The sequence below is a fragment of the Pseudochaenichthys georgianus genome, chromosome 14, assembly GCF_902827115.2.
Source record: "Pseudochaenichthys georgianus chromosome 14, fPseGeo1.2, whole genome shotgun sequence".
In the NCBI taxonomy this organism is placed as follows: domain Eukaryota; kingdom Metazoa; phylum Chordata; class Actinopteri; order Perciformes; family Channichthyidae; genus Pseudochaenichthys; species Pseudochaenichthys georgianus.
This window is the reverse complement of record NC_047516.1, coordinates 5809315-5825596: the sequence shown is the minus strand read 5'-3', so window position 1 is coordinate 5825596 and position 16282 is coordinate 5809315. Positions and strand designations below refer to the sequence as shown.

The following is a 16282-nucleotide window of genomic DNA, read 5'->3' as shown; positions in this document are numbered from 1 at the left end:
ACACTTTTTTAAAAGATAACATCACAACAAAACCCTACCCAGTGTTTTATTAACAGATTACTTTTATTATAAATATACAGTGTAAATGGAATGGTACCTGACACTGCCAGCCGTTTTACCGTGTATAGAAACTAAAACAAAATGTAACCAGAGTTTGCGCTGCAGATCTGCAATCTTCAAATCACATGACACGTTAATACAGAGTCAATCAAAAGATCCAATATCCCCTGTGCACACGGGCAGGTGGCTTCTCTTCAACAGCTCAACAGTTGGTGAAGAAAAGATCATGACTTATGCTTTTAGAGATTTAACCTTTGTTTCGAGGAGAAAGAATAACAAAAACATGAGAAGAAGGGATGTCAGGTGATAAGAATGAGATCATGTGACCGAGACATTCATTGGTACTTAACAACCAACGGTTTATAAAAAGTTGCCACATGTTGCATTAACAATAACATCAATATCCACTTTTTCGTGATGAAATGACACTTTTACTGTATAAAGACTACATTTCCCATAAACCCTTTCGCTGCATGTATTTGTAGCTTCAAACGTTGAAGTCTTACATTTAAAAATGTACTACAAAGAACTTTTGCCATTTCTGTTCCTGTCCCTGTGACATTTTGTTAATTCATCTTTTTGGCAGAAATATAACCACCAGCTAATTCACATTCAACACAAATGTAAACAATCTGCTGTTTTCAGTTCATTAAATGTGGAAATGTGCCGGATATCTTTCACTTTGTGATAGTTAACTGAATCATTTGGGGTTAGACAGCTAATCAGAAAATAATGAATTGAAAGTTGTTTATAATAAATCCCAAACACTGACTCTTCTTCTACTGTCTGCATGTCTGCTGTAGAAACAAACAGCGCCCTTTGCCTACTTTGTCAAGATTTGCAGATGTTAAAGTCACATGTGGCACCTTTCATTCGATCATTTATCTTCATGAATGCTGCTCATCAGATCGGTGTTGGTCCTACTGTCGCTTTTTTTTTTAAATGTGAAAATCTCCCCTTAAAGCACAGGATCAATCAGACACACAACAGGAGCCGTCGTTCAAGCCAATGGCATGAAGGCTTATGAGCAAATGTTACTTTCATTTGCTTTCAAATATCAACTCCAATTTTAAGTTTTGAGTATCAGGCACTTTATTTGTAAGTACTTTACATGAATGAGCTGTGCCGTTAAGGACTGATGCTGAAGTGTGCAAAACACTGGATATAACAAATGTGTTTGAACATGCATAACAAAATGTAAACATCTTTATATAACAGGGAGAAAAAAAAGGAAATGAAACCTAAAGAAACTTTTAATAAACTAAAGCTTGAATAACCAAAGAAGAAGAGAACATATTTGTCTCTCATTCAAGTTTAACTCTAAACTAGAAGGATCTCCATTTTGTCCTGACACAAGATGTTGGTCATTAACGTAATATGGAGGAAGAATGAAACAAACAAAAAAGGCAAACAGTCGTCAGGAGAGTCTGACGTAGATCAAACTGTGAGTGTGTATACGAAGGAAGAGGTGGAGGCGCATTAAGTCGATGAAAGTGAGGAAATGGAGCGCACTTTCAGACAGTTTCTCACAAAGATATCCCTGGTGTTGCACTTGCAGAGTGACAGAAGTACATTATTTTGAAAAGAGAGCTTGAAATGTATTATTTTATCTGTATTGAAAGATTCATTTGAAACAAAAACCCAGCACAATCTGGAAAACTTTTAAAGGGCACTTTTAAAAAGGGCAAACATGATTTACACAAAGCATCTCTTCTCTTTTTGAGGTTAATTCATTTGTATGCATGCCCATGTTCAATACAAATATATAGTAATTCAATTACAAGGCTGGTGTAACATCAAAGGCCAGGAAGAACTACACATACCAGAATATTAGCGATAGTTTGGATGTTAAACAGCCACATAGTGGGAGAGTCCTGGAATGAAAGGCTAGCAACAGTTACTAAGGGAGTTTGATGGTTGATTAATGTCCTCACTTTTGTTAAAAAAAGGATCTCTGACTTCTGACAGAAACAGCTTTGCCCTTTGTAAGTAGGCCTATCTGTAGTTTCAAAGCCAGCTCTCTGCACGTCACTTTCTTTTATGTACAAGTGCAACACTGAGACTGTTGAAAGAGTGCACCGTTTCCACCCATTTCATGCCAAGACATAGCTGGAGAAATGCAACAAACGTGCTGTATCTGGTCCATTAAAACACGTAGTTACCCCATCATCTTAGAGGAGCTACAACACTTGTATCTTTAGCCGCAGACATTTGACTTGTGAAGGCCTTTACCGCTTGGAGCACCTTAATAAACCCTAGACAGGAAGAAGCAGAGAAAAACATCAAATACACATGAATCCTGTTGTAAGATTAGCATACCTGTGAGTTTAAGAAACAACAGATCTTCCTCAAAGTATAGTAGTAAGGAAATGACTTGCACTATCTGGAAAAACTCCAAATATGATCAGAAATGTTCTAGAAAGGTTTTGGAGGTCCGGTGACTTCTGGAGGAGAAACGTGTGCTTTGGTGCTTCTTCAGTGATCTACTAGGTTTACATTTCTCTACTCCGTTCACACGATGTTCGTATCCCTCTCAAACCAAGCCAACAACAGCCAAATAAAGCAGAACAAAACTGCTAATATTTTCATAGCAAGTCATGTGAGTTTCAAACACAGGAACAAGTCGATAAAGAAGATTTAATGACTTTGCAGCTTTATGAATAAAAAATAACAATATGGGTACATAACTAAGAAAAAACAGCACCGGGGAAATCGGTGTCGTAGTTGCTTCCACTCCTAAAGTAATAAAACATTGGGGAGAATAAAAGGTGGACAATATAAATATGGAGTAACAAATTAAGCTCGTGGGTACAGTAGGTGAAAACAAACCGAGGGAAAAAGGCTGAGATTAAAAGGGATACCTTGATATATATATTTTTTTCTTTCAGCTACACAACGTTTTCTGTCACAATATGGAGTCGGTGGTTTGTGTTGGCACTTTAGATGAAGAAGCTGGGTGTGGAAGTGAAGAGGTTTAAAAAGGTTAAGAAACCCGAAACATGTTCTTTGGTGAAACCGTAAACGGCAAGAGACACGGTAATTTATGACTAAATTAAGAGCTGATTGCGCGGTGTAGTTCTCGTCTGATCAGGCCTCCTGCGTGCAAACCAAAACAGTCATTTCCACCTTCTGTTCTGTGCTACATGTGTGAAACCGGGAAACTCCCAACCTGATTCTGAGGCTGTGTTCATGGGCCAGGATCCATCCCTGCATTCTGCCCAAATGCATCATGGGATAGCCCCCCCCCCCCTTAAAACGGATAAAGCAGGTGGAAATGAAAAAGAAAGAACCTGAGGTAGTCTGAATGTTTGGGCTACATGTTCATTTTTCATCTCATCGTTTTCTCCTCCTTTGCTGAACAGAGGGCCGGCGATATAGTGTGGGATTCCAGATGTCGCATTGCGGCATGAGGGGTGTCTTCTCCTGAAGGCTGAATTACAGTCAAGTGATGTCATTTTCATTCTTTGTTTTTTAACGACAATCAATATATCAACATATTACTGATTATTTATAAAGACAACAACAGACAACTTTACAATGTGAGGTATTGGGACAGATATATCCTGACATTTGATATCATCTCTATCGCCCAGCCCTAAGTGGTTCTAATGAAAGCGAGATGACGGCACCAACGCGAGGCCGCTGTCTCTACAATACAAACAGCAGGGCCGGGTATCGAACCGCAACACTGTTTATTATGAAACACTTCACAGAGTATAATGAGAGCTGGCATTGAATGTCAGATTTGTTCTCTTTAAACTTTCTTTTTTTAACCATTTTTAGTCAGACCAATTCATGTATGGCTGATAATGCAAGGACAACATTCAAATTTTGACAACTTTGGCTTATTTGACAGTTTATATTTCTCTGTAACGTCTCATATCCACATGAGTGCTTCATACCCAGCCCTTCTGAGGAGCAGAGGAAAACGGCAGAGGTGCAACATCAAGGTATCTCTTTAAGTGAATGTATTTGAAGCCGGCGATGAAACAGATCGCAGGCCGTTAAGGCACATATGTGTAAGAAGAGTTGATATACTTTCAGCTAAGGAGCAGGACTATAGAAAGGCTTCACGGAACGAGCTATAGTGTGAAGACCAAGGAGCTCCAGATAACATCGAGACACTTTATCAGAAAATAACTATCTCTCTACAGAAGGAGAGTACAATTTAAAATGAAACTACCAAACTACAGTACACTCGAGATGCTTCGTTATGACGTCTTGATGCATAGCATCACCCATAGATAGAATCAATTTATATTTTAAGTTTATATGGATCTTATTCAATGTTTAACCATAACATTGAATAGTGGAGTTAATAGTGTTATGGAGTTATGGCAATGTTTGTAGAAGAGTCACAGTCTCACTCCTCTGTTTCCTTTTGACCTTATAGAGACAGAAACCGACAGAGAAAGGAAGAGGAACTGATTTGTGATTGTCATGATTCTCAGTGTCATCTTTCCTCTGCAGATTCAATTATTGACATGATCGAAAAACAGGAAATAACAAGGAGACATAATTGGAAACAAAGAGAAGTTGCGAGTTCAAATGTTCTCAGATATGAAGCAAAGAAAGATCCCTGCTCCGCGTATCCAGGCTTTACCCTGAGCCGGATCCACACTGAAGCGCCCGGTGTCCAAAACCAACTCCAAGCCCCACGGCGGATACATCTTTCCACATTCCCATACATTTCAGTCAGTGTTCTGCTCACAAAATGCTAATATCAACAGAGTGAATCAATGCTAAAAACAGTGTGTGTCAGTGTTTGAGGGCCCGGCTCTCTTTAGCTCTGCCGGAGCGGAGAGGTGATCCTTCTCCTCCTGTGTGTTGCTCCTCTCAGTTTCACATCGCTCCATTTCAAACACCTCGTTCTCCTTCTTTACCGCCACGCCTCCCTCTCCTGTCTCTGTGGCGGACCTCTGGGTTTCCATAGGTCCTGGAGGGAGAAACTTCCCAAACCTCGTCCCGTTCAGATCCTCCTCGAATTTCACCTGGAAGGGCGGCAGGCTGAGCAGGAAGGCTCTGATCCTGCTGGGCGAGCTGAGATCTGCTGGTTCCTCCTGGTTCCTCATCTCTACTTCCTGCTCCCCCTCCCCGCCGCTGCCCCCTGAGCCGGATCGGCCCCCCAGACCGAAGTTATCCGCCATCTCCGTGCACAGTCTCTTGGACAGAGGTTGATCGGCGTTCCCGTTGACGTCCCCGTGACTCGACTCCGGTCCCTCGGCACTCGGTCTCTTCACCACGAAGCGTTTGCTGAGATTGAGAGGCAGCGCCTGCTCGGGGGGCGGCGTGATGGGCGAGCAGGGGGGCTTGCTGCTCAGGTCCTGGGACAGAGCCTCGGACAGGCGGCGGGTGAAGGTCTGGAACTGAGACGAGCCCAGACGAGTCCTCATCAGCTGGCACACCTGCACAAACCAAACGTTTATTCATATAGCCCAATATCACAAAACACGTTTGTCTTGTGTAACTAAATAAAACAGAGATTCTTGCGCCACACGCCTGTAATGTGCCATATATACACTTTTCTGGGGCAATTCTACTGTGCAAAGCATCTCAAACCTTAATAATCATCTAGATCCATCTATTTAAATGCTGCTACTTTTCTTATCTCTAATGTGTGCTTTCTCTATATTGAACATACTAGCTACTTTATTATAGCTTGCCTTTTATTTGCCATGTCACTTTTCCCAAACATTGTACATTCCCCCGCTGTGGGACTAATAGAGGAATTCTGATTCTGACATCACATGCATTACTCATATATTAAAGCTAGCTTTAAGTAGCTTGCACACCTGAACGCTGCAGTCCAGGTTCAGAGGCAGGACACGGAGGGGGGGCAGGGGGGGACGGTTCCTGACGTCCCGACTGACTCCCCTCTGCGGGGCCGCCTCGTCCACCACGCACCCCGAGCAGTGGTTGTGTTGCTGGTGCGGCGGGTGGGGGTGGGGCTGAGGCTGGAGCTGCTCCCTGCTGGGGTGTGTTGGCGTGTCCGGGCTTCCACTTTTGGGCTGGAGTGTGTAGACAGTGGGATGGTGCTGGGCGGGGGGGTCCTGAGGCGTCAGGGCGGGGCTCTCCGGGCCCCTCTGGAGGCTGATGCGGTTCCTGAAGACATCCAGAGGGCAGACGCCTTTGATGGGGCTGAAACCGCCCAGAGATCCTCCGACGAAGTGGCGAGGCAGCGTGGAGAGAAGGAGGGGGGGGGCTGACTCCCCCCGGTCCGTATTCAGCTCCTTTGGTTTGGGCTGGAAGGGGAGGAAGGGGGCCGACATGGGGGAGAGGTCCGGGGTGAGGGGCATGTTGACGAGGATGGCCGGCTGGATGGGCTGCAGAGGGGGAGGAAGAGGAGGGAGGTCACGGTTAGTGTTTAGAGAGGTTTCATCAGAGATCAGACCTCTAGTGATCCCTGTAGGAAAATGCAGGTGTTGTAGCAGCAACAGAATAAGACAGAAACAAAGATAGTACACATGGGATAATAAGAATACAAATAAAATAAGAATAAACATGTAGTATTAGTATGAATAGAAATAACAAAAATGACATGAGTTAAACTCTAAACAGGTGAACGTATATGTATAAAGGTTTAATATATATACATTTAAAATCTCTATTTGAACGACCACATCAAACAAGAGGTGGACACGGGCAAATACTGCGGCATGATCATGCTGGACCTACAAAAAGGCCTTCGACACTGTCAATCACTCCATTCTGATTGACAAGCTAAAAGCAATTGGTTTTGATAGTCTATCAGTGAGCTGGATGCAATCCTACCTGGAGGGGAGAGAACAGATGGTGGAGGTAAACGGTACTCTACCCCCCCCCCCTCCCAGTGAGCTGTGGTGTTCCACAAGGAAGCATACTAGGACCGTTACTGTTCCTAATTTATGCAAATGCCATGTCGTCAGCTTGTGACTGCAACTTGTTCCTGTTCGCGGACGACTCAGCCCTGCTGGTCTCTCACAGGAACAAGTTGCAGGTTGAAAAAACCCTCAGCTCGGAACTCGGCAGAATCTGCACCTGGCTCGCCGATAACAAACTATCATTACACCTGGGTAAAACAGAGTCCATTCTCTTCGGTTCAAAAAACAAACTCAGCAAGACCGACGGCTTCTCAGTTACAGTGGGTGACAATATTGTCACAAGGAAAGATGAAATGACATACCTAGGTTCCATACTAGAGGCAAATCTCTCCTGTGACAACATTATTTTATTACAACTATATTTGCTCTTCTCTTTAAAAGAAACCGTTCTGTGTCTTTGGATGCACCATCTAATCCAAAAGCTAATTCAAACCTGAGGCCTTACCCTGTGTGTGCTGATGAGGGTTAGAGCGCCTCCACCCTGCAGCAGAGGACTCAGCAGCTGAGACTCCGCCTCTAATTTGATCCTAGCCTGCTGCTGAGCCACCATCTTGGCCTGAGCGATCAGCGTGGATTTATTGCGCGTGCCGGGCGGCCGACCTCGTCCTCTCTTCACCACCAAGGTGCCGTTCGGGGTCATGATCTGTCAGAGAGATCAAAGTCAGAGGTTGGTTTATTTATATAGCACATTTCAGACACAAAGGCAATTCAAAGTGCTTTACACAGCCATTAACACATAACAATTAACAGCTGAGTAAACTGAACAAAATGACAATGCAGCAACAAGTGCTGAAGTGCAAAGATAAAGCATGCTTAGATGACCTTTGGAGAGCAACATTGTACAGTACAATGAAAGCAGCAGAACGCCAGAACTGAGAACACTTTAATTAGTACTTATTGAAACAATAGTTAATATTATTATCAAATATTCAATATTGTAAATATCTTTCAACACGTAATGCACCTGAAGACCCGAAGACTTGTCTGCCTGTCAAAGTAGATTTCCAATATCTGGGGTTAAAAGGTACATTCAGATATTTCTCGGATTACATATCGAGACACATAATGTCATATTGTTCTGACCTGAGGTAAAGAGCCAAAGCTGGCAAGAACATGATGATTTCTGAATGAAAATGTCAAATGTGAAATTTGGTAGTACAACCAGAGGTAAAGTAAGTGAACTACAGTTTATGTTGGTGTGTCACTTACAGTACGAGCACAAGCAGCAGCAGCGGTCGCCATCTTCTTCTCTTGGGATTTGGGTCCTGGTTTCCTTCCTCTCTGAAGTGGTTTTCTTCCTCTGATCGCTCTGGGTTTTTGAGGCATGGGGCACTCTGGGATTTTGAATTCAGTTCCTCCTGCTCTGAGGTGCTCTTCATAAGGAAGCATCAGCCTGAGACACAGTAACAGGAAGCTTAGAGCATGGTATTTGAAATTAGGACCATATTTTCTCATTTTGAGTCTAAATTATGTATTTCTTCAGGATTCTTTTCTTTTTCTGACCTTTCATAGTGTCTCCTGGTGCAGGTCGCAGCGCTGGTGCTGCCGGCGCATCCTCCCAGCTCGTTATAAACTATTTTCCAGAGACGGTCCACTGTCACCTGTGACACACACACAAAAACATCAAGATGATCAGCTTTGAACGCCTAAAATGCAAAGAAAAATAAGTTTGTATGCTTAATATGGGTAACTTTGTATTAACCGTACCAAAAAACTAATAAAATATGAAATGTGGTGTTATTAATTATGAATGAGGAGTTGAATCAAGAGTGACTGTAGCTATTTTAGGATTGGGTTGATTTTAAATGCATTTTAATGAAATACCTTTTTGATGGAATTTTTCTTTTTTTATGTTTTAAAGTGTTTTTTATCATAATTATTAATCGTACTATAAAAAATAATAATAATAAAAGATCTACTACTAAATACGGTTAATACAAATAAAAACACTTAATGGTGAATATGACAATTAAACTAATAGTTGTAAACATTTATAATGGTAATAATAAAAACATATTTGTAAATATAAATAACAAGACAAAATAAATAAATCCATACAAAATAATATTAATAATAATAACAGTAAAACTTGTGTCATCACATTGTATAATGTGTGCAATCGTTTCAACCACACCACTCACACAGAGCGTCATTATGGTTGTAACACTACGTTGTATAACACAGTATTGTTCAGTACAAGGCTCGGTCTTTAGAGGGTGTGTTGAACGGGCCTTTTGTTGGGAAACAGAGCAGCACTGAGCTGAAAACTCACCGCCCGTTTCTGTCACACTGGCCTGTTTACATTTAACGTAAAGCTGCTTTTGTAGCGTGTTCATTTACTGTAAACAACTGAGATTGTTTCTGCCAAAACTCCACTATTTCATTCCTTTTACACAGTTAAATCCCTCAGTTAACTAAAAGGTACTATTGACTTATCTGTACTGAAAATAACTCTCCCTTTTTTGTAGCAGTTGCATTTTTTTAATCATCTTGCTTAAACTGTACATAACAACAGAGTACTATCATTGTTATTAAAAGTACAGTTTCACATCATGCTAACTTGTTTCAGGCTAACATTTAGATGTCTGTAGCTGCCCTTTTTTCTTAGTTTATCATTAAGATGGGAAACTTAGAGAACAAGCAAGCCTGGCTCTTTTTAAAATAGTTTAAAAAATAAGAAAGTGAAATGGCAAGCCGTTTCCAGTCTTCTTGCTAAGCTAATATGCTAAGTCTACTGGTGGTAGCTGAATTGCTTTAGCACATAGACATAAGAGTCGTTTCAATCTTTGAATGCAACATTTCGGAAAAAAACTAAAATACCAAACCATTCTCCTAGACTTAAGACTAAAGGATCTTAATAAACAGAAATGACTACAAGTGACTCACCTTTTTGTAGCCTCCGAGCCGCTTGACCACAGAGTACATTTTGAAGAGGTCAACTGAGGAGAGAGATGGCGGACATGTTTAAACTGAAACAGATGACATGCAAATATAATAAACACCGAGCTGATATAAGTTGTAACTCGTTTTATTTCATTTGACTAAACAAATGGGATAAAACCTGCAGAGAAATGTAAATGTGCAGGATTTTAGTTTCTGCTGCCTCTAAAGATGTGGCTGAAACAAAGCCCCCTGTGTTTATACTTTCAGGGTTTCACTGCCGCTTAAATGATAAGGAACCCGATCAGAGCGCGGGCAAACAGATAGCAGGACCACATTATGATTTCAGCTGCCGTATATTCACATCTTCAAACACAGAGGCTTTAAAGAATATTATCTAGCACCTTTAAACTTCATTACAAATATAATCAAGATCCCCAACATGTCCCCAGACAAGAAATATATCAATTTCAGTTAACCATTTGTTTAATGTAAGAGAAGTAAATGCTGTTTTAGTATTATTAGGCATAATGAATGTTTGTACCTTTTTGTAAGTAAATCCGCTAACTCAATTATGGATGGTGAAGCAAAGCCTAACAAATGAGGCATGCTCATCCAATTTGACTAAAAACAACACAAAACGCGATTATAAACGTAATATTGTCAGAGTTTTCATTCAAGATAGTTAAGAATATGGAGGTTTAAAGGACTAAAGGTCAAACATATTTTAATGTATGAATAGTAGAACTAAATGGTGGTGTTATGATCCGATTGTGATACATAATGCTATTTTAAGGTATTTAAGGTAATAAACTAAATAAAAAGAGCAGGATTAATACGTTTTATAGCTACAATTTGTTATTGCCGTTTAATAAGATTCTCTGTCGTGGGTAAACTAGAATTGAAAGCAGAGATCAGATAGAACGCCTGAACATGTGATAATGAAACCAGTCGAGCAGGAGTTCTTTGTTGCAGCCGTGCATATCCAGACACATGTGTCGGAGGGGGCTAGTGGAGCACGCTCATGAACTGTTTGCCGGAGCCTCGCAGCGGAGTTACTGCACGAACAGGTACAGGAGGGGTAGTTAATCGATCGCAGATGGCGTCGTGCTCGCGGACGGATAAATAAAGATTACACCTAAATGGGTCGCGAAATATACTTTGGCGGCCGTTAATATACCTGGGCGGCCCGCCCGCCCAAGTAAAGTCCAAGTGTGGGAAACCCTGAGTTTCTCTACTGTTAAGTTTAACAAGTCCCACTAAAAAGTCTAAACTAAAAGGAGAGACAGAAATGAAAGAAAGAGACTGAGAAAGAAAAAGAAAGACATAGTGAAATACAGATAGAAAACTCACTCTTCTTGAAGCCGAGGTTGGGGACTTTGTGGACGGGTGAGCCGAGGCGCTCCATGTGGGCGAAGAGCTGATCCAGGAACGTCTGCTCCTCAGGGTGAGGGAGCCAGCTGCCCTCACAGCCCACCTCCACGCTGCCCATCACGTTCTCCTGAGGGGGGGACGGGGGACATCCACAGTTACAGCAGAAACACAAAGAGATGCTGAAAGATGAACCGGTTCACAAAAAAAATACCACTAATGGAAGTAGAAATAATATAAAGCTCATAATGTATATCAAAACTGGGTATTGGGTATTTAAACTGATGATGTTGTGTAAGCGACCACTACAGGGCTCCGGTCAGTGAGTCATCAGATGGATTTAAGGGTTTTTGAATTAGGCAAACATTTTACACTTTACTTCTAGAGCATGGATGGTCCATACGATACAGCAGGTTGGATGAATAATGGAGATTAACTATAAGAATGGAAGAAGCATCAGAAGTTTATCGTCAGTGACTTATCCGAAGGACTTCTGCACTGTAGCGACGGCAGAAACCTAAAGTTCAAACGGCTTAAACGGGAAAAATAAACAACCCTTATTCTAAAATAAGAGCTTATTTCAAAGTAAGATTCTATGAAGATGAAGAATTCCTAACACGCTTGTTAAATAAACACCTGTAAACCCTTTAAAAACAACCCAAAATAAAATGGATAAAAATACACGCACAGGTAAGATTAATACAGATAAAGAACAAACCTTCATCCTCTCGATCCAGGAATCTGATTGGCCGGAGGTCGGAGAGTCTCTGGCTTTCCTCTTGCGAGGTCGCCCTCGTAGACTGAGAGACGGACAACCTGCAGGACAAAAAAAACATTAAAACAACTTGTAAGGACTCGAAGAATGAAAAAAACAACTATTTTATTCTAAAGAATCATTGAGAAGGGCAGGGGGTCCTTGATAAGCTGCGTGTGTGTAGGTGCATGCAAATTGAATTCATAAGGTGTACTCTTTTATCATACGTATCTTTTATCAGCTTTTAGTCACATTTTAGGTGCAACATGCCCGTATTTAATGGCTTCACTTCACCTTCAGTTAAGGACTAAGGTGGTTGACCTAAATGTACAAACATGCATTATGTCTAATGAGACATAAACAGTTTAAAGCTTTTCCTTCAGAAATACAAATGTGATTTTCTTACATCTAACAAATGGTTAAATAAGCTTGATATATCTGACATATGATTAACAAAACAACTTTTTTTTTAAATTGTTTTATGTCTTACATATATTTATGCTGCATTGTTGGAAGAGCCTGGGACTTAATATGTCCATTGCCATATCTACATTGTAGCTACTGTGCCTATGACAATAAAGCCTTTACTTTAATGTTTAATTGAACTATTCATATCTTAGACTGCACTGTAACTTTTATCCATGTATTTTTTCTTTTAATGTTTATTTTATTAGCTTTTCTTTTTAATGACTGATTTTAAATGCCATTTTCGTAATGTCTTTCATTTTTTGTAAAGCACTTTGAATTGCCTTGTGTTGAAAAGTGCTATATAAATAAACTTGCCTTGCCTTACTAACGGAAATCCGCCCTGGGGAACTCCACATTGGTCAATCATTATAATTCCCACGTTAAAAAAAAGATGTTTATGTATCTGAAACACTCACTGAACTGCCAGGAGAAGCCGGCGCTGCTCTCCAGCGTGGGGTGGTTGAAGGTGTCCCTGCAGTACATCAGCCGGATGTGGGGCAGCACCTGAACGCCTCCCAGGGCCAGCAGGTGGGGCTCCTGCAGCCCCGGGCCCCTCGCCCCCTCCAGGATGCGGCTCTGCAGGGAGCGGAAGCGGCAGTACTGCGGGTAGCTGAGGATCGTTATTCCCTGTCGAGGGTCGTCTGAGAGGAGAGGACGGAAACATGTGAAGCAAGCCTCCTCTAAATGTTGCTGCTGTATGTATTTAGCATAATATCCACCTCTATTGAACTAATTCCATCAAAACCAAATGATTCCACATACTAATCTGAGTTTAAATGTTCAAGACAAAAATGTTTTCATTCACTTATTATTATTATTGACTTGTTCCTGTTCTTTCAATTGCCCTTCAGTTCCCATCATGAAGCTTGCTTTAAAGATGTCTCAAATGAACTCATCCAGAGCCTAACATTATATAACCACCATATAGACAGGAATACCCCGTCTGTAAATATAAAACCTTGTGCAATATTCCCTCCTGCAATTTCAAGCATATTTTTTGTCTCAGTTTATTTACAATTGGCACAATACCTGCTAGCTCTTAATTCAATATGGTCACTTTTCCTAAAAACAAATACACTGCTACTTTTTTTACCATGGAGTACTTATCTGCTAGTTAGCTGTTGTGCAACTGACAATAAAACCTTTTAAACTTGACTGAAATTGGTAACCTTGCACCATCGGATTAGTATCTTCACTGCGGGGTCTCAGTGTGTTTCTTACCTTCAATTTTGACTACCAGAGGTTCGCTGGTCGTCTCCTCACAGACATTTTCGTCGCTGCTCTGTGGAGGCTTGTGGAGGCCGTTAATCCCGCAGGCTGCTGGTGTTTTCAAATAACTGCTCCAACCTGACGGCTCCGCACACCCCCACTGCACCAGGTCCTCCACCCGCACCACCATCTTCCTGGACACCGCCAGAACCTCATCCTAAAATCACACAAAGAGTTTGATGTAGAAACATTTCACTTCTGTTCCGTGTGTACTCAAAACAGGCACCGGATCAAAAAGTGTTCAATTTGTTGTTTTTTCACAGCTGAGAGCACAAATACCTTTACAGTGAAGCATTTTTGAAAAAGTGAGATGGTGAATCTAGCCTGTGGTTGTTTGTCTGTTATTCCTATATTTAGAATTACAACAATATCGCACCACTATTAAAAGTATTTAAAAAATCTGACAAATGTTTTACTTGAAATGTTACCTTTATCTTTTACTCTGTATGTACCTCTGTTTCCCGGATGTCAATGTTGTGTGTGTTTATGATGTTTGATGAACATATATGTTATGATTCGTATTAGTTTTATTTTGTCCCGTCAAGATCTGTCTTTGGTTTCCTGTTTTATTTTGAAAAGTGTTCACCCCCCCTCTCCTCTATTTCCTTGAGCTAGCTAAAGGAACAAAAAATGAGATTCTTATTATTTATTCAAAGTAGATATAACTTTAAGATTACTGTGGCTATACCTCAACCAAATACAACATTAAAGCCCTGCTACTATTCAAAGCTCGTCCTAAAAACAGCTCCATCAGATCTTATTTGCTGGCATTCACTTCAGATCAAACAATAAAGCCTGTTTGCACACATGCAGCATAATAAGCATGATATAACAATTCAAGACAAGGAGATTAAAGCTATAATAAAAACACATTAAAATAAATAATGGATTCTCTCTGTAAAATAAAAGGAAGACATAAGAGAAAATGAATAAATACAATGAATTTTAAACCTATCAAATAAAAAAAATAGTAATAAATTTATAAGTTGACATCACTAATAAAACTATCAAATACATTTCAATAAAAATAATAACGATTGAAAGACTAATTAAACAGGAGATGTCAGTAGTACCTAATAAATATATCTTCTTTTAATTGATGTTTATTTCTGTGGTCTAAAGTCAAGCTGCTGACGTGTTCTCCATTCCAGTTTGTCAGCCGGGATCCTGTTCGGTCCTCCAGGCTGAGAAACAGGGCCCAACCCCCCCCCAAAACCCTCCTCCTCCTCCTCTGGGCTCCAGCCAGGGGGGAGCTCATTAACACCGCAAAGGGCCAAGGAGATTTTTACATAAAGTGGCTTTTTAAAGTCATGAATAAACATTATTTCAAGCTCTAAATCAAGGCCTGTCCCTTTCACCCTCTAATCAAAACAGCAAGAAACCTGCAAGTACAATTAGGTTAAAAGTGAAGTGCTACTGCATTGGTTTTAAATAAGCCACACATTTGAAGTGCTACATTTAGAAGGGAGGAGCTTCTTTTGATTTATTGGCCAAGGTGCAGTCGAAACATGTCTGAGAAGGAAGATGTTCTGCTCTACTGATAAACTCTTCATTCTTCAGACAAAACTCCCTTTTGGAAATGTGCTTCTTTCATTTACCCTTAAATGTTTTTGTATCAGAGGGGATGCAGTCATTCAACAGGCTATTTCCATGTGTAAAATGGGGGTAACATGGGTCAAATACAGCTGTAATAATGGTGCAACATGGGGTGTGTTAATATATAACATGGGTGTTATAACAATATGTAAAAGCCATAATGGTGGTCGTAATAAAGACCTTTTAAGACTTTTAATGTTACAATACTATTTTTATCTATCCGTGTAAGTGATGGCATTTCGTCGATGAGGTACCAGTGTCTTTATAATAATTGTCCATGGCTTCCATAACGCTCCGTGTCTTTTGTTGATTAGTGGGCGGCTCTTAGTGTGTCAGTTCACACCTTACACTAACGTGCGTCATGAGTGACCGATTGATCTGATTTCATCTCCCTGCTTTACATGCAACTGAACACGTACATCCGTACGGTTTGCATACACAAAATACATAATGAAAATCTGTTTTTGTTGTTCGTGTATCATTTAATTTGGTTTGCAATACCACAATTCATACAGTTTTAAGTTAACGTGGCTAATGGAAAAGTGCTGCTACAGTCTTTGTTCGAAATCAGAAATACTTTATTCATCCCTGGAGGAAAATTGATTTTGTAATATGAGCTCAACACAAAATTAAATTAAAGTCTCAACTGATGTTAATTTCCAGATTATAGGTTTTGTTCCTGTATGTTAAAACGTTTTAATCTCTTTGAGCTTTGCTCTTACTTTTTTTAGAAACAAACCATTTTTTAAAGAAACTGAGCACTTATTTGTGTAAACAATTTTAGAAGGCTTATTTTTCTACCAGGTAACTCAAAACCTCAGCATAGAGACTTCAACAGTGGAATATCTAAATTCAAAATATGGAAAGTTTGGTTTAAGTCACGTCATTATCAAGGATTTACATTTGGGTAATGCATTAGTCTCAATCCCAAAGGAGGATTTTCACTCAACGCTGAGCTGCAGCTGGCAGAGCTGTGTTAATCAAAAACACATTCACATTTAATACTTCTTACTCCATGTGAAAT

General features: G+C 40.4%; 1 protein-coding gene across 1 annotated transcript in view; it reads right to left on the bottom strand.

Moving 5' to 3' along the window:
• Positions 1-2683: 2683 nt before the first annotated feature.
• The window catches only part of LOC117458475 (uncharacterized), a 51715-nt gene continuing 38116 nt past the window's right edge, over positions 2684-16282 (bottom strand). Inside the window, exons 4-13 of the mRNA XM_034098976.2 lie at positions 13615-13819; positions 12810-13034; positions 11890-11987; positions 11154-11301; positions 9807-9859; positions 8424-8521; positions 8130-8313; positions 7366-7563; positions 5853-6383; positions 2684-5465 (exon numbers count right to left, since the gene is read on the bottom strand). Of these exons, the coding sequence (XP_033954867.1) occupies positions 4803-5465; positions 5853-6383; positions 7366-7563; positions 8130-8313; positions 8424-8521; positions 9807-9859; positions 11154-11301; positions 11890-11987; positions 12810-13034; positions 13615-13819 (2403 nt within the window). The 3' untranslated portion in view covers positions 2684-4802. The remainder of the gene's footprint in view (positions 5466-5852; positions 6384-7365; positions 7564-8129; positions 8314-8423; positions 8522-9806; positions 9860-11153; positions 11302-11889; positions 11988-12809; positions 13035-13614; positions 13820-16282) is intronic.